General features: G+C 47.3%; 2 protein-coding genes across 3 annotated transcripts in view; one reads left to right on the top strand and one right to left on the bottom strand.

Moving 5' to 3' along the window:
* Nucleotides 1-12458, bottom strand: part of LOC110350574 (uncharacterized) — a 33758-nt gene extending 21300 nt beyond the window's left edge. For both annotated transcript variants that reach the window (XR_015451412.1, XM_087211517.1), the window contains exons 1-2: nucleotides 12245-12458; nucleotides 5821-5929 (exon numbers count right to left, since the gene is read on the bottom strand). Coding sequence is in view for 1 of the 2 variants with exons in the window: in XM_087211517.1 (XP_087067643.1) it covers nucleotides 5821-5853 (33 nt within the window). In the remaining variant the exon portion in view is untranslated. The remainder of the gene's footprint in view (nucleotides 1-5820; nucleotides 5930-12244) is intronic.
* A 1879-nt stretch (nucleotides 12459-14337) lies between these two features.
* Nucleotides 14338-15447, top strand: Fibin (fin bud initiation factor homolog). The gene has a single exon (XM_004851791.4). The coding sequence runs from the start codon at nucleotides 14338-14340 to the stop codon at nucleotides 14986-14988; it is 651 nt and encodes a 216-aa protein (XP_004851848.1). The 3' UTR covers nucleotides 14989-15447.
* The last annotated feature ends 3001 nt before the right edge of the window (nucleotides 15448-18448 follow it).

Below are 18448 nucleotides of genomic sequence, written 5' to 3'. Positions count from 1 at the left end.
CGGCCCTTGGGAAGGAGCTGAGTTTTTAACTCAAGGGTCCATTATAGTAGTTTCCTTTGAGGAAATATAAAACTTAGCACAAAGATAGCATCAGAGTGGCTTTGGAGGGCCAGACTCACACTGAGAGGGGCCAGGGCTCCCTCGGCCCTCAGCCTCATGGTAAAGTTTGGCTGCTTTCGCTGAGCAGATTGATGTTAAATTCTCTGCTCTTCAGTTTAACGGCTCTATGACCTTGGCCAACTTATTCACCTCTATGGGCTTCAGTTTCTCCACCCTCCGAGTAGGAATGGAAAATGATAATTCTGATTTCCCATTACTGCTGTGAGAATTAAATAAAGAAATCAGGTAAAGCACTTAGCCCATAATAAATATTCAGTCATGCATTTCTTTCACACTGAGACATTTTCATAACACTTCAGCATCTCTGGACTGTGGCTGTGTTTTAGAGCAGGCAACAACTTACAACCACTGTTGACCAGGCAGCACATGAGGTAGATGCCATCCTTCAGGCTGGTGGATGCTGATATTACTGTCGTTTCAAGTGATATTTATGCATCACTGCTTCTCTACAAGCTCAGGGTAATTGGTATTGGTAATGTCTTTGAGAAGGTTATGATATGATTCCAAGTTGAAACAGAAGTTATTGTGTATGCTAGAGGTCACAAAAAAACAATATCGGGACACTTAATATTAGGGTTTACTATCAGGATTACAAATATCATTGTTGCCAAAAATTATCAAATTCTACATTTTCCTACAAAGTAACAATCAAGTGCTTCACAGGACCTACCTAGGAAAGATGCACATAAGAAAAGAGAACTGTTACATTTTGTTACCTAAATATCTACAAAAATTACTCATCCCACACTAAGTGACTGCACTACACGGATTGCAGAAACTGATCTGGAAGAAGCAAAAGGAAGTTTAAAGCAATGAGAAGCTGACGTGATCGATTCCTGTTTGGACTAGGCAGACTGGGAAGGTATTGAACAAGAATTTTTGAAGAATGTTTTTCTGACTTTTGAACTTACATTACAGCAATATAAATCTACAGACATAAAAAGAAAAGCCAGGCATGGTGACACAGACATGTAACCCGAGAACCATAGGAGGCTGAGGCAGGAGGAAAGCGAATTTTCTTTCAGCCTAGGCAATGCAGCAAGAGGCCATCTCATGATGAAAAATAAAAGAGGTTGGGGATGTAGCTCAGTGCAAAGGCTCCGGGTTCGAGCCCCAGTACCTCAAAAGAAATAAGAGACAAAAGAAATCAGAAGAAAGAGGAAAAAGAGGGAAATAGAGGAACGTGGGGTGGGGGAGCAAAAGCATTAAGACATGTAGAACAGGCATACATGGCTGAGAAGGAAATCCCCGAGTCCACAGCGCAGCATTCTTGTGAGACGGTTTTCATCGTAGATGACTGTTAGTAATGAAAAGCTTCTAGAGAAGCGATGTAGAAGTGGTGAATGTGACATTTTAGGATGAGGGTAAAGAAATTATTTTTTTATATTCTCCTAATGTATCTTCTAAGAGAAATGGCAAAAGTCTGCATTTAAATAACTCTAAAGCAGCTTTTGATAATACAATAAAATTTCTGACTAAGGTAACTAACATTCTATTCTGGTTTAATTGACAGCACGTTTTCACCTTGTTTTGGGACACAAAGCAGTGGCGCATCCCAAAATCAGCAACCCCTTGGAACGGGTGAAATGTAAGGGCCAGCTACAGGAGCACAGGTGAATCTCCACAACCCGCAGTTTCTCTTGCAAATATTTCTTGTTTTGTTTTGTTTTGTTGAGCCAAGGTCTCCCTTTGTAGTTCGGGCTGGCCCTGAACTCACTGGGTAGCCCAGGCTGGCCTCAAACTCTTGGTGATCCTCCTGCCTCAGCCTCCTGAGTGCTGGGATTACAGGCATGCGCCGCCACACCTGGCATCGCTTGCAAATATTTATCAGTGGAAAACAGACTCTTCACACTTGCAAAGTTGGGCTATAGCCATCCAGGTCTGATTTACAGTACGTACAAGAGCAGAGCATGGAGCCCAAAATGACATGTTTAGACCTCTACCTGCATCCTTCCCCTGGAGCGCTGTTTAATAACCCTTGGGACCCTGCTCCTGGCAACACACCTGCGAGCTCACATTTCCCCGAGTCTGAGGAGGGGGTCAATAGGTTTTGCGTTTCATCGACTTCTTGTCAGGGCTGTTTGCAACCAACCAGAACCACGGCCTGTAGATCGGGAAGGCACTGGGAGGACGCTACGGGTCCTAACTGGGGACAGCCCTGGGAGACTCCCCGGAAGGTGCTCGGACTATGGCCTTCCTCTCCTCTGTCACTCCCCAACACACCCACACTCATGCCACTCCCTGTACTCCGGTGCTTTCCAGCCTTCAGCCGGAGATCAAATGGCAGAATAAAGACAGTTAACCAAAAGCAATATGCTAGGAGAACATATGTGAAATTCTAGCAGGATGGCAACCTGTGAATGTGTAATGTTTTCTGTCCCCTGAGATCTATTTGTGAGAGGACAAAATGAAAGAAATGCAAACAAAAATAAATAAGCTAATATGAAGCTTTGAAGTTTCCAGCAAGCCTAGATCTAGCATAAACAAGAGGTTTTCGGGACTATTTAGCTGGCCAGTTTCCTAACACAGAGGGAATGTATAGAAATTCCCTCTTCTAGAGGACACAGAAGGGCAGAGCATCGCACAGCCTGGCTGCCCCTTTCAGGACTCGTTCTGAGCCCATGGGAGAGGAAACCTTACATTGCCAAGATGGGTTGGCAAGCCAGGACCTTTATCCATGAGAGTGTGATGTCCCCAACTAGCAAGTGTCTACGAGAGGGCTCCAGACAAGAGAATCCTTTGAACAGCTTTAATGGGGTTTCATGACATCATCTTACTGTTGCTGAGGAGAATTCCACAATATGAATATACTGCAGTTTGTTTATTTACCTCTTGCTGGACATCTGCATCATTTCAAGTTTGGGGCTTTCACTAATAAGAGTGCCATGAGCATTCAAATTCAAATACCCACGAGCCTCTTTTTGCTTGCCAGGATGGCAACAAATCAAAATATGTACAGCAACAGCCGAGCACCGGACCGCTGACCCTCATCCTGCCGGGCATCTAAGGCCAGACTCAGGCAAGCAGCCTGGTTTCCTGTGGGTGTCTTAACTGTCTTAACCAAATACCTGCCTTTAGCTTCTCCTTGCATCTGCTGTTGGAGCTCAGTGTCCATGCACACAGGGAATTTACCAGCCCTAAGTAAACCCTCCCCTCTGTGGGCAGCTTCGGAATGCAGCAGCCTGAGCCAGGGAGCGCTCAGGAGGTGAACACAGAAGAAGCCTTCCTCTGCCTGGGGATTGTAAAACATCTAAAACAGCATCGTGTGAGTAGAAAGCAAAGATTTCAATGATAATTCATTTTCAGTGGCTTTTAAACTTGTTTATATTATTCTTGACAGGAACATTTTCCTTTCTTGGGATGAGAAATTTTTTCCTTTCCTTTCCTTTGCATTTGGCTCCCGTTTCTGAGATGGAGCCATTATCAATAAACCACGGAAGGGGAGAAAAGAGCAAGATGGATTATCCTGACAGGCTCAGGTCCATCCCATCCCAACCTGTTCTCGACCCTCAGCCACACACCCTAAGGGAAGGGACTTTGCCAGTCTTTAAACTTGAATCTCTTCAGAAATATGACAAGCACTTTTATTTTGTGTCCTTCCGAGGTTAAGATATCTTTAAACCTATTCTATTCCTGGGCTGCCACAACCATGTCATTATAAGTCAAAATCTTTCCACTACTCAAAAACTATAATAAACCGCTGTCAGCTTGTACCAGACACTGGTGCACTTCGAAGGAAAAAAGTGTTCTCTACTTTTTATATTACTAAAGTCTTTTTAAACATCATCAGTTACTTGATTACTTGACAGACCTCCCCATGGAATATGCTCTACTTTATAACTTGGTAAAATCCAAACTTTGTTTTTCACAGTTTTAGAAAACTATTTCAAAGGTCATTTTTTTCCAGCATTAATATTAGGACCAAGAAAAAATTTGTTGTTAAATGCTATTAAAATCTGCCATGTTTGTACCATGTGGATGGTCTACCAGGATCTTCAGCCTTTGCTCTGAGAGAAAATTTCATTTATATAAAAAGAAATTAAAGCAAAAAATGGGGCAAGTATCCAGTGATGTGAATTTTAAAATTTTTCCTCATGACATTTGCAGAATATAAATTAAGATATGAATCTGGCTCATAAAATTCCATTTAGTTGATGATTTGAGGCAAAATTCATAGATGCAGCCATTGTTTTCATAAATATACAAATGACCTGGAAACGAGAAAGGAAAAACATAACCCTCAAACTCAGGTATCCTGGATTATTTAGATTGACTATGATTCCTGGATTTAAGGATTTCTGCGTAGCTCTCCAACTGGGCACATATAGCCTCAGAAATAACAAAACAACGTAAGACTACACATGGAAATCACATCTCCCCTTGCCTGCCAACCCAACTGCTAATTCTAGCAATAAGCATTCCAGCCCATGGAAATCTAGAAAGTGAACCTCGAAGTCCACAGTAACGATACACTCTGATTTTAATTTGATAGTGGGACGAATCTACCAGAGGGTCCTGAATTCATGGTGTCTGTCTAGGAGCTTCCAGGCCAAGTGGGCTAGGAAACAAATGAGTGTGTATTGTGTGATCTAGGCACCAAGCATCTAGAAAACACCGAGTCTGGAAGAATGTGCCTTTGGAGGCCCCGGGAGGGTCTGTGTGAGAACCTGTCCAAGTCCTTCCACCTCTCTACACCCATTCCCTTCCTGTGTGTTTCCCTCATGAAGGTGATATGACATCCCATCGTGGAACGTGTGGGGAATGCAGATCTAACTGGAGAAGGACATAGCTACGGTGTCTAATCCTTCCAAAGAGAAAGCATGCTGCCTTTGTCATGTTACTATCTTTGGCTTTGTGTTTCTCTTTTAGTTTTTTAACCATTTTTCCTACAGTAGTGTGTCATAATTGCTTCTCATTTTACTAAAGAATATCTATAAATCTTATTTTCAAAAGTTGTAGGCCAGGGATTTAGCTCAGTGTTGCTCCCGCCTGCTTCACAAGAACAAGGTCCTGAGTTCGATCTCCGGTACAAAAAAAAAGTTGCAAAATACTTCTAATGCATGGATGTAGCATATCTTTACCTCCCCATGCCAACTTGAAGCATCCTGCTTATTTACAGATTTCTATTCTCAGAAACAGTGCAGCAGAGAATATCTCTGCTTACACATTTTTCTATGCATTTCTGTCTATTTCTCTGGCATATATTCTTCAAGCAAAATTATTAGGTTCAGAAGTGGAAGAAAATTTTCAATTTTCTGCTACAAATAACCATACTGATCTGCAGAAAGATTTATATTTGCACCTTGAGTATACGACGAGGGTGCTTGCTTTTCTCTGTCAATATGGAATTAGGAAATCTATCTCTTTATTGTAAGATACTAGAGAAAATATTAACACATCATCATCATCGTCAGTATGGGCATTTTGTTACTCACCAGGATGCACACTGTACCCGATAGGTCCTTGAGTGTGTAATCTTTTCTACTAAAACTGCCTGCTTGTGTCTCTTTGTTCATCCATCCTTTAGGCTCTGATGCTTTCCTCAGTGATTTCGTAAGTACAGTGTACACTGAGCAGATTAACCATTTCTTTTCAAACTGTGCACCAAATGTTGTTCCAATTCCTTCAACTGGGAACGAAATTATTCTCACACATATTTTTACATATGTCGGTACAGACATAGAGAGCCCTCATACCTACCATGCTTTTGCAGCTCTTTGCTTTGCTGTTCATTCTTGGCACAGCTGCAGTAGCTAAACGTAGGACAGACAGTCTCAGACACACTCAGACAACTCAAGAGTTGTTTGTCCTGAAAAAAAGAAAAAGGCTTCAAGAAGTTTGTCAGTGAACAAGGATGTCTCCTCTTTCTAAATAACCCTTCGCTCTCCTGTGTGTAAGCGAGTCTGAAGAACACTGACCACGCTAGTGGACTGTGCCTTGGAGTCTGTCCCTTGAGGCCTCTGGAGTTCACGGCTTCAAAGCACATCCTCAGTATTAGACTGGTAGCTTTATGAACTTCTTTTTAATGAACTTTTTAAAACCACTTGCTTAATATTTCTATCAACAATTATTTGCTGAATACCTACTCTGAATTTGTCAGGCTCAAAGAGATCCCAGCATAAGCAAGAGCATTTCATAAATTAACATGGAAATCATTTGGATCAGGTCCTCCGCTTCCTCTGTCTCTGTCCTTTGGTCCATGAAGGTCATCAGCAATTGGGGCAAAATAAGGAGTCGTAAAGTGTAGGTGTTTATTAGGAACACAGAAAGGGGTGCAAAAGGAAAAGTAGAGGAAGCTGGTGCCCCCAAGACCCAGATATGGGAATAAGCTTTCTGAACCTTTTATTCCCAGAGACAATGAAAAGCCCAGCTGACTGATCTCTGAAATTGTGCCTGTCACCCTCTTCCAGCGCAGTGCTCTAGGATTTAGACACTGGGTTTGGATTTGGGTTAGAAATATAATCAAGGACTTGTTCACTGAAAGACAAGTTTTAAATCTCTTAAGATCTTGAAAAAAGGCAGCCAAGAAACAAGAAACACAACCACCAAAGATGTTTCTTTTCTGGTGAGAGAGAGGAGAGATCCATTACCGACCCTGCCTAAGGGGTCAACACCAGTCAGCTCTGCTAGCCTCTGATGGGCTGCTGCTCTGTAAATTTCGTGAAGATAGAACAGCACAGCACACTGAGAAAGGAGACCCCACAGCCCCATGTTCTTAGTAACGCCGGTCAGCAGCTCTCCCACGACCGCTGTCCTATTCTCAATCTGTAAATGTTCAGATCCTCAAATTATCACAGATCTGATAGATACTTTTCTTCATGATTATTGGGTTTGAATCCAGAGTCTTCCCATTGAGCTACATTTCCAGACTTGTTGTTTTGTTTTCTGTTCGTTTGGGTTTTTCGCTAGCCTGGGCTCCGTGACGGATCCTCCTGCCTGAGCCTCCCAGAATGCTGAGAAATACTTACTTCACTGTGTACTTCCAGCTGCTGTGTTCACTTGCAGATGTGCTGAGCCCCAGGATCCCCCCACCCCTAACAGGTCATATGCACACAGGCAGCCCCATCTCCCGGTGTGGCTGCTGGACAAAGCCTTGCAGAGCCGAAGCGAGACTCCAGCATGCCGCCTCTTACTCTCAGTCCCTGCCTCTTCTCGTTTCTCAGTTCTCCTGAGTCTAAGAATCAAAACGATGGGAAACGTGACTGGCTGAACGACGGTCCCCCAATTTGTGTTGAAACCTAATGATCGCTGTGAAGGTAGCAGGAAGTGCTGACTTTGAGGTGCTTCGTGGTGAGGGGAGCCCTCACAAAATGGGTTCATGCCCTTAAAAATGGGACCCCAGAGAGCGCCCTGCCCCTCCTGCCCTCCTGGCCTCCTGCCCTGTGGCAACTCAGCCAGTACACTGTCATCTGGGGGCCTGAAGGTGGTCCCTAGCCAGACCCCGGATCTGCCAGGCACCTTGATGGTGGACGTTCCAACCTCTAGACCTGTGGGAAATAACTTGGAGCTGTTACTAAGTCTCTGGTGCTGTTGCTAAGTCTATGGTGCTATTGTAAGTCTCAGGTGATAAGTCTATAGAGGTGTTGGCAAGTCTGTAGTCTGTTACTAAGCCTATGGTGCTGTTGCTAAGTCTACAGTGCTGATGCTAAGTCTCTGGTGCTGTTGCTATGTCTGTGGAGCTGTTGCTAAGTCTCTGGTGCTGTTGCTAAGTCTATGGTGCTGTTGCTAAATCTCTAGTACTGTTGCTAAGTCTGTGAAGCTGTTGCTAAGTCTCTGGTGCTGTTGCTAAGTCCATGGTGCTGTTGCTAAATCTCTAGTACTGTTGCTAAGTCTGTGAAGCTGTTGCTAAGTCTCTGGTGCTGTTGCTAAGTCTATGGTGGTACTGCTAATTCTATGGAGCTGTTGTTAAATCTACGGTGCTGCTGCTAAGTCTATGTAACTGTCGGTAAGTCTCAAGTGCTGTTGATAAGTGTATGTTTTCTGTCATAGCAAGCCGAACAAAGTCAAAAAGAAGTAGAACAGTACTCACAAGGGGAATCAACAGGCCTGATTCTTCTCCCAATCTCATGGGTCACAAACTACATCATATACTTCAGATGACAGAAAAGTGAAAGTCTTCACCAGGAAAGGAGCAAATCCCCCTGCAGGGCTCTCTGCCCTTCTTAGGCCCTGTGTACAGAGGGCTGCAGTTTCCTTGGGATGGGCCCCCACCTGCCTTCTGAGCACTGCCCTAGCAATGCCCTGCTCGGTCCTTGGCATCCGCAGGGCTCCCCTGCCCCAACCCCAGGGCGTCCTGATTCCGAGACACCACGGATGGCTGCCTGTGGCCCAGAAAAACACGACTCAGATAGACCATGGGCCACTAGGAAATAACAGGATTCCTTAAATTCCACACTTCAGCTATCACAACAACCCGCACATACTTGGCCCTTCCTATGTGCTCAACTCTGCTAATTACAAAGAATAAAAAAAGTAAATGCCGATGAACTCACAGCCTACTGGGGAAATAAACAAAGTCCCAAGCAAGCCAGCATGATGCCATAAGCCAGGAAGACTGGGTAATGGGGAAACACTAACCACCAAAATGTGTGGTTAAACCCTAAATAGGAAGTCATATTTTACCTAAGGGGACAACAAGCATTCACCCAGTACCTCCTGTGACCCAGTCACTCTACCAAGCACTAGAAAGACAGAAATGAGCATAGGCCCTTGTCTTTATGCAGTTTAGGTCAAGCTGGAGAGAAAAACTAAGAAAAATAATACATGAAGTATAGTTACAAATCATGGAAAGCACTGTGAGGGACAGAAGCAGGCAGTATTAAAGGAAATATGCTTCTGTGAGTACCCTGTTCAGCGACTACACGGAGAAACAAGAGAAAGACGGGGAGAAGGACTCCTTGCCCAGTTTGGAAATGGTGACCTCGAAGGTCAGACCCGAGGGGAGAGGGGAGGGTGCCCGGTTGCCACGGGACTGCGTATGAGCTGACGTGCAGTTTTTCAGAAAGCAGCCTGTGCAGTGTGAGCTCTAGACACAGAGCTCTAGAGGCTGCCAGCAGACAGCCTGGCGTGGTGTCCCAAGACTGTTCCGGACCCCGGCCCTCATGTTCAGTGGTCTCCTCTCATCAGGAACGAGCCGCCCCCTGATGTTTCTCCAGCACCTACACTGATTCAGCACCTGAGTCTCCCAGTCCCCTCCAGTCCAGCTGCTCTGCGGTCCCCCTAACCCCCCAGGATGACTTCCCTCTACTTGGCTGCCTAGAAACCCCAGTCTTTCGAGTTCCTTCTCTCCTCCTTCCCTTCCTTTAGGCTGTAATTCTCACCTCCACCTCTGTGACTGTGCCTAATTCCTCTCCCCTACTATGAGTGCACACTCTCCACTCCTGAAATGCTGGGAAGGCTCAAACTCGGTGAATCTGGTAGCTACAACGAAGTGAGACTTGGAGACCTTTTCTTTGCTTTGCTTGTATTTTCCATCTTCAGTGAATATAGGAATGTAATTATTACCTCAAACATGTACTAATAAAAAATAAAAACTGAAAAGACAATATAGAAAACATGGGCATTGCTATAGAACACAGGCACACTCATTTCCTGCGGGCAGAGACAACTGGAGCTCGCCTGCCTCCTGCCTTCCCCTGGCCCGGGGCAGTGTGCAAAGGGACACAAGTCCCTCCCGACCCACGCACGGAAAAGGCAGCGAAGGCTGTCCAGCACGCTCTTCCTCCACCACGTCAACCAGGCAGGTCTCGTGCTTCAGATGAGCTGCCTTGACCCGCTGTGAACCTGAATTTGGTGCTCACAAGTGTTGTGGCTTATGTTTAGCTGTCAAAGTCTCACGTGTTCAGGGGTGGGGCTTCTGAAAAGTGACTGGATTGTGGGGTGATTGGAGAGCGGGCTTGCTGCTAGCAGATGGATTCTGATCAGAGGACGCAGGCCACGCAGGGATGACCCGGAAGGGTTTAACGTCCCCGCCCCTCCCCTCACACTGAGGTGTGTGGCTGTCCCGATCCGTGCCCCTCCACCATGCCATCCTGCCTTGGAGACGGCCCACCTTGGACTAAAACATGAGCCACATTAAACCTCTCCTCCTTTAAACTGGGAGTGTTGAATATTGTGTCCCAATGACAAGAAAGGGATGAAGACAGCATTTTTGTGCTGTTACTATGACATTGCATAGCATGTTGTAATACAGAAAGATTGTGAGAACTATTTCACAGCTGAGTTGTATTGCTTATATCTGATAGAAATTAGGTGATTATTTTCATTGATTAATTTTTCCCTGCTTCTAACCGACCTTATAGTCATTAATAACTTCAATGAATTAATGTAGTAAATAAATAACAGACTACATGATCAAAATATATTTCACCCTCTCTTCTCTTCCTTTCTTGATACCTTCTTTCCTTTGCCACTTTTCTCCTTTCTTTCCGGTATCCATGTCTCTTTTTCTGTCCTTCCTACCTTCTACAAACAATGGCTGCTCACTAAGCACTACTGTCTCTTTATTGGTTGGTTAAAAAATCCCAAGGGTAAATATGGTATCTCGTCTTCTTTCTTCCCTCCTCTCTCCTACCTCGGGACACTACTGTGGCCCAGGATAACACCTTGGTTCTTCTTTCAGCTTTGCCGTGGTCCGAGGACGTGCCCTGCCCGTGTTGGGGATGTTGGGAGGGAGGCTTTCATCCTGAGGGTCTCCATCTGGGTTACTAGGCTGCATCCCCACCCCTCCTTATAGTTGATGGGCAGAAGCCCCTTTTCTATAACAGTTTTCTTTTTGCCATTATCAGAAACTACCAGAAATAGAAAAATAATCACCAGAGTCTTTGGTAAGGGAAAACTTCAGAGCCTTGAGCTTGTAGCGATACCCTAGATTCCTGCTTCCGTCTCTAAAGCAGTAATGGGTTCAAAGGAACAAGATTTTAAATGCACTGCAAATGAAAAAGGAGAGGAAGTCTTAACCTGGCCAGTTCTGCAGCACTGTGGACCGGGATTAGGCCACATAAAGAGCTGGGCTGGTTGAGGGTGCTGTGTACCCACTCACACGACTCAGCCATGGCTCCTGAGGTCCTCCTTCATTCTTAAATTGACCCAGTTCCTAGTAAAATTAGTAATTTTCCCTTTTATCTCTACGTATCAGTCCAAGGCTCAACTGTGGCCTCTATCAGGAGAATGTACTTGATTTTTCTCTTTGAAGTCCTCTGTCCAGCGTGTGTCTGGAAAGTTCCGCCAGGTCCTTTGCCTCCAGGACAAAGCTCGCCTTGGCTCGACCCTAGCAGATGTGCCCACGGTGGAACTGTAGCTGTCAAACCTGAGCAGAATGACATGCTGAACCACCACCTGCCTGACGCTGGCTTGTACTGACTCTTGAGAGCTGACTGCCAGGGTTTCCAGGACTTTGCAAGTCAGCTGTTACACACAGCCATTATTTAAAAAGTAAATCTGACTTTAAATAAACTATATTAAAATAAGGTGAATGTATGCAGGACTCAACACCTTTAATTATTAGATTTTTGCTATTTTCTATGCTCATGGGATTTTCTGCACTTAGTGACTCTGAGCAATGGGAAATCTGTGTAATGATGATGCATCCACTACACTTATGTTCCCTACTTTGCATCCAGGGATGCTGGCCCCAGTGAGCACATTTACACTACGAAAACCAGCAGATACGGCAGACAAGGCTCCCGGCCCTTGCAGCTGCTGCACACTCGCCAGCATGGTGCCTTCAAGGTGTAGTTACCGCAGGTGAAGGCATGGACAGGAAGAACATTCGTAGTTGCTTCCCTAGACTCCTCAATGTTGCTGTCCATTTCCTGTACAGGACTTTACCCCTTCAGGTAGTGTGGACAGCACTGCTACCATCTCAGGGCCAGAAATGGAAGCAACTGCCCGGGAGCGAACAACAACATGAGGAAGGAGGATCAAGAAATAATGTGAGGCAAAGTAGGCTCTGGACCAGGCCTTGTCTGAAATATTAGAATTTATCTGAACAAATGAAGCTCCCTTTGTCTTAGACTGAAATTTACTCTCATTCACTTGCAAAAGGGAAATTATTCCTTTCTGATATATGACGTGGAGTTGTAGCTTTAGATGTGAGAATTGCAGGGAGAAAGGAGATACTCACTGCTCTTTTCTTCCTCTTCCCTCTAACCGAGCAGCAAGCTCTTGTCTTGCACATCTTTGCATCTGCAGCTAACTGATGGCACACCCGCAAGCAGGCAGCGATGAGGAAGTGCTTGATCTACACAGGCAGAGCTGAACTGGTGAGAAAATGAGGGAGGAATTGTGTGAGACAGGGAGTAAATCACAGTGAATTCCTCTTCTCTTCCTTAGCCAAGCAGCCCATTTGAGGCCATCTGTTGTCATGTGTGAATGTCCCAGGAAAACAAGAATGAAGCAACACGTTCCAGCGACTCAAAGTGCGGTTTCCAGCCCTGGAAGGTTGTCATTTTCTGCTGGGATCGAGTGAAATTAGTGCCGGCCTTCTGGTTGGCATAAACACTAAGAAAAGTCCTCTTGCATTCTCCTGAGGCCCGGTGTCTGGGTGAGATTTAACCTGTGCAGAGCACACAATTCCAAAAATCCACACGGGGGACAGACAGCTCCCACATGAACAAAGCACCTGCTGACTGAGGCGTCTCTGCTTGTCCATCTGGGAGTTGGGCGTTTATCCCAGCAAAGAGAGGAGGACCACACACGGGACAGAACTGGGTGGTCCTGAGGCTCTCGAGGAAACCAGTCCCCTGCGACTGTCAGAGCAGGACAAATGCAGGCGACGGAAGCAGTCGCTGTGCAGGGCTCTGCTCCATCTCACGCTGAGAGGACATGGGACCTGGGAACTGGAGCCTGGCCGCTGCCCCCTCCCCACCTGTCCCTCCCCAGCTGCATTGCCGCCCACGGTACCAGAGCTTATTTATTTCCGTTCACTTAATTCCCTCTCCCTTTCCAGAAGGAGAGCTTAAGAGTGGTGGGGGTCTGAATTAACTTCGCGCTTCCTGCTGCATTTCCAGTACTGAACTTCCAGAAGCTGGTGCACAGTGAACGCTCAAGGATCCTCCTTGAGGGAACGAGGGGCTGGGGTGAGCCCTGCCAGCCTGACTCACAATCAGAAGCTAAGCAGCCTGGCAAGAAATAAGGTATTCTTTTTTCAAAGTAAAATAGGACTCCACCACCGTCTAATTGTGTAGCCATGAGCAATTTGTTTCATATTCTGCCCTTTCGTTTCGCCATATGGAAAAGGAAGCTATCTGTGATAATCCAGTTTTTGCAAAAGCTTTGAAATATCTCAAAAGAAACAACGGCTGTAAAGTATTAGTTAGAAATTCAATACAGAAGCTGAGTATAGATGGCTTTTCAATAAAATTAAACAATGGTTCCAGTTGTCCTTTTATTTACTAAACAGGGAAAATTCCATTTATTTATTTCTTACTTTTCATTGTTTTTTTTTAGTTTTTGGTTTTACACCTATTAGCCACTATGCATGATTCAAGAACCAATTTTCTATCTCTGTTTTCATAATAGTAGCCAACCATTTCCAAAGGAAACTCCTATTTCTGACACTTCACTTTTGCCTTCAGAGGCAAACGTTTTCAAGATAAAAATAGTCATACTGAACAAACCCACCCAGCCGATGTTTATTTAAATATGTTCAGTGGCATTCTTCCAGGCCGATGTCCTTCAGCCACCACACGTCCGCAGCAGCAGCAAACAGGGCTTTGGGTGGGGGACGTTCTCTTTACCCCCTGCTGTTTTCCCCTTGAAGCCAAACTCCCTTTTCACAGGCTTCTCCTTCCCAACTTTAAAAAGCGACTCTGTAGCTTTAATAGCGGGACCTGGCCAGAGGTTTCTTTCCAAACTTGTTCCCCGGCTTCCAAGTGACGAAACCAGCTGTAACTTGAGAGCCCGGGATATCTTCGGCCGAGGAAAGCGCTCCGCTCCCACCCAGCGCAGAAGCTGCACTAGCATCCGAAGGCAGAGCCCCGCTGGCCCCCGCTCGCAGCGTCTCCGGGAGCCCGGCGAGACACGGGAGGCAGAGGCAGCGCGGAGCCGGCCCGGCCTGCCACTCGGCCCGCGTGCGCTGCCACATGCGGCCCGCTGGGGCGCGGGGCCCAGGGCGCACCCGGCAGGAGCGCGCGGCGGCGGACGCGGCCTCGGGGAGGCACTGACTCGGGCCCCTCGGCGCCTGCTCCGCGCCCCGGTCACCACACACGCTTCGGGATGGCGTGGGCCACGCTGCTGTGCGTGGGGCTGCTGTGCGTGGGGCTGCTGTGCCCGCTGTGCCAGGGCTACTTCGACGGCCCCCTGTACCCGGAGATGTCCAACGGGAGCCTGCACCACTACTTCGTGCCGGACGGGGACTACGAGGAGAACGACGACCCCGAGAAGTGCCAGCTGCTGTTCCGCGTGAGCGAGCGCGGCCGCTGCGCCCAGGGCGCGGGGAGCCCGGCCGGGGACGCGCTGCGCCTGAGCCTGCGCGAGGAGTTCACGGTGCTGGGCCGCCAGGTGGAGGACTCGGGCCGCGTGCTGGAGGGGCTGGGCAAGAGCATCTCCTACGACCTGGACGGCGAGGACAGCTACGGCGCCTACCTGCGCCGCGAGTCGCGCCAGATCGGGGATGCCTACTCCAGCTCGGAGCGGTCGCTCAGCGAGCTAGAGAGCAAGTTCCAGCAGGGCCGGGAGCAGGACGGCCGGCAGGACGCCAGGCTGGCCGCCGACTTCCTGGGCATGCTGCTGCGCACGCGCGCCCTGCTGCGGGACACGCTGCGCATCTCGGCGGGGCTGCGCGACAGGTCCGAGCTGCTGGCGCTCACCCTCCGCAGCCACGGCTCCCGGCTGGGGCGCCTGCGGAGCGGCTTCCCGAGCGCCTAGGCCGCGCGGACGGCGCGGGGCGCGGGGCTGCGGGACCTGGGCGTCCGCCGAAGGAAGGCCGGGAAGGCCGCGGGGTGGGCAGCGGGGCCATGCGTTACGCGGTGCCGCCCGCCGCGCAGATGCCGCCCGCGAGCTGCTGGCCTGGCCCGCCCTCCTCCGCTCTTATTTATTAAGCCTGGCCTGCAGGAGCCACCGCGTGCAGCGCGGGAGCCCCTCGGGCTGCGTGGCCCGCTGGGCACGAGAGGTGGGCTTGCGTGGCCCGCTCCGTGGAAAGGTTACTGAGCAGTAGACAGATCGTAGACCCCCAGCCTCCGTGATTTCCATTGCTAATGTATTCTTTCTCATGGGGGGGTGCTTTTTATGCTTATTGGGATCGTATATTTCAAGGAGAGGAATTCTAATTCTAATAACTCCTTAGCTAAGTCTTATTATTCAGACAATAAATATGTTTTCAGAAAATACTGGCTTATTTTTTAATTTACATCGGCGAATTTCCATATCAAAGCAGGACCACTTTCCCTAGGGTCTATGAGAAAGAATCCAAAAGGAGAGCTCTGTGTTTTCAGCAGTCTTCCCCTCCAGCACACCCTTGCTGTCCTCCCACCAGAAGAAAAGAAAAATCTAGCCTGCCAGAACTTTAAACTTGGTCTCTGTCGAACTGCTTAAAAACTCTAATTTTCTCCAGCTTTTTTCTTTCCCATAGAGCCAGGTGGAAAAGTAGATGAGGCTCCTCCCTTATATGTCTTCGTCATGCAGAAGAGGGTTATAGTCTCAGTTGCAGGAGCTACAACGGTGCTGACTCATTTGAAAGCTTACTTGTCATTCGTGGTTTGAAAAGGTGGAAATGCACATTACTTCATGTCCTGCCCTGGTTAATCCTCAGTCTTACCTTCGTATCCTCTCCTTAAGCACACAGAAGGGAAAATAAAGAAACATTCGTCGTTTTCCTTTCGACATAACTGATCTCTCTCTCCCCCATATGTAGAAACCGGCTTTCTGTCTCTGTGATGTGTCCCACACCCTCCTGTTAAACCAGGGGAAGCGCTGGACGCCTGAGGGACAGCTCCTCTTCGCTGCAGGCAGCAGCCACTTCCTCCTGGTTTGGGCCCAGGACTTCTCAGGCTACGGAGGTCTGAGAGGCGGAGGTCAGAGGCCGGAGTCTCTGCTTACTAATCTCACTGCTTCAGAGAAAAAAAAAAATTTAAAATCATCACTTATAATTTGTTTCCACTGCTCACAGGCTGGCTTTTGGCTGGCTTTATAAGTTTGTGTGTAAGAAGAAGTTAAATGACCTCTTAAAGAGTTCTTTTTCCTTTCTTCTATGAAAAAAGAGAGAAAATAACAGTGAAAACAAAGGAGGTGACGTTTGGTGCTTAAGTGTTCCTAGTCTGAAGTGGCAGAAGTGCCTGCCCCCCCCTTGCTCCACAGTGCCCAGGTAGCGTCCACAGACACAGCAAATGCCCTTCCCTCGCCCTGCCCACCTCTGACAGGTCCACATTGGACAGGTGAGGGCCCGTGCTAATGCCTGGCCATGAGGAATTCCGTGTAATTCTAATTATATATGATCTTAAGGATTCTAATGGCACAAAAGTAGAGTGCTGTCCGATGAGAGATGTCATCCACAGATTCAGGAAAGTGACGCATCTGCTGTAAATCTGGAAACCCTGAAATAGATTATGTAGGAAGCAATTTTCAGGGCTGAGGTTCTATGATTCGTACAGAACCGGAAAGTATCTGGCACGCAGTCACTGCATTCGAGGCTGGATGTGCAGCTGGTCTATGGAAGTGGCCCCTCCAGGGAAGATGCGTTTCCAGGTGGGGACAGTGAGAGGGCCCTGTCCTGGCCAGCAGGGACTGGTGTCACACACTGTCCGGGCCTCGAGTCTTCCCTACCACACCCTCCTTGGACTCGTCACTCACACACTGACAAAGTCTCTTTAAAGCGGCAGCCATTTCTTTCTCAGACCACAAAATAGACTGAGAATTCTAGGAGAAGCACAGACTGCCCTGCGAAAGCCACTCACTCAAAGCCATAACCATACAACTTCAGGTACTGTTTCTTCAGGTGTTTGTTGAAGACTCAACCTGGGCTGGCTTGTGGGGGATTCTGGGAAGAACAAGTCTCAGGACTTTGTCTACGGGGCAGAAGTCTTGAAAACCTCTTCGAGTTGTCTTTGGAACAGAAGGCAGTCATTGGTGTTGCTATTATTAGATATGGTAAGAGCAACAAAATAACTGTTTTGAGAATGTTGCTAAGGCTCAGGGCTGAGAAGCTTACCTGGAATATTTCTCCTAATTCTATCAACAATCGTGATAGAAAATTGAGTGATAAAAATTTATAAAAGGAAGTTCTACATCTAAACACTTAGCGCCTGGTATGGCGTCACTCCTCAGTGAACGTGGTTCTCCTGTGACTATGTTTATTATTATCAGGGCTTCTACAGCTGTGGCCCTGACACTCTAGGCACTTTTCCCAAGGCTGAAACTGTGATGTCCTCCCTCCTGCACTCTGCTGTCTCTGTGCTGCTGATTATCACCCAGCGGGGTGGGTGGGGGGGTGACAGTTGAAACAAGGTGCAGGGTGGGTCTCTACCAGCCGCTTGCAAAAGCTACCTCCAGCACTCACATCCTAGGGACTCTGGCAGTCAGAAAATGATCAGCTCCTCTATGTTTTTCTCCTTTAACACTTATTTATTATTTATGAATTTCAAGAGCAGGTACTAAGTGATGCAGATAGAATGATAAGATCAAAGCTGGCCTCCCCCTTAAATGACGTTAATATGCTTTTTCTTTCTTTGCGTGTTTAAAAAAATTTTTTTATTAGCAGCATGTTTGTATGCATAATGACCTCATTCATCCTGGGGAGTTGGGATATCTACACACACACATCCTGACATTTGTAGCCCTTAGCCTCTTTTCTCCCAGGATGCTCTGTTCATAGAATTGCTCACTGATGCTTTCTCTGTGAGGTGCATTGCCCGAGGCCACTAATTCCCATGGACACATCCTGACTGCACAAACACTTCTATACCCGACCCAAAGCACTCTGTAGGAGTGCATCCACCTGCAGTCTGCTGGTGGAAGATGCCAGGTTCTTTCAGCCTCAGCAATGACAGGAGCCAGGGCCATAGATGTTGTCAGGGGCCCTTAGCAGCAAGCAGGTGCAGCCAGGACAACAGCGCCAGGACCTGGCCTCCAGCCTCACACGGTCGGAGTTGCCTTTCCAGCTCCTGCGTACAGTTCTACTCAGGGGAGCTCACAACTCCTTCCAGAAGCCTGGACACCCATAGTTGTGCAGCGTCAGATATCCTGACTGCACCACCACACAAGGCACCCAGCACAGAAGTAGGTTAAAACTGATTTAATAATAAACTAGCTAGTGATCTAGGTGTGGCATGCTACATGGATAGGAAATGTAAATTCTAACTGTGGCTTACAAATGTTTTATAATATAAGAGGA

Source organism: Heterocephalus glaber, unplaced genomic scaffold (assembly GCF_053883595.1).
Source record: "Heterocephalus glaber isolate CG9 unplaced genomic scaffold, H.glaber_assembly_v1.0 deba00001428, whole genome shotgun sequence".
Lineage (NCBI taxonomy): Eukaryota > Metazoa > Chordata > Mammalia > Rodentia > Bathyergidae > Heterocephalus > Heterocephalus glaber.
The sequence above is the reverse complement of the archived record's forward strand: the minus strand, read 5'-3'. Positions and strand labels throughout refer to the sequence as shown.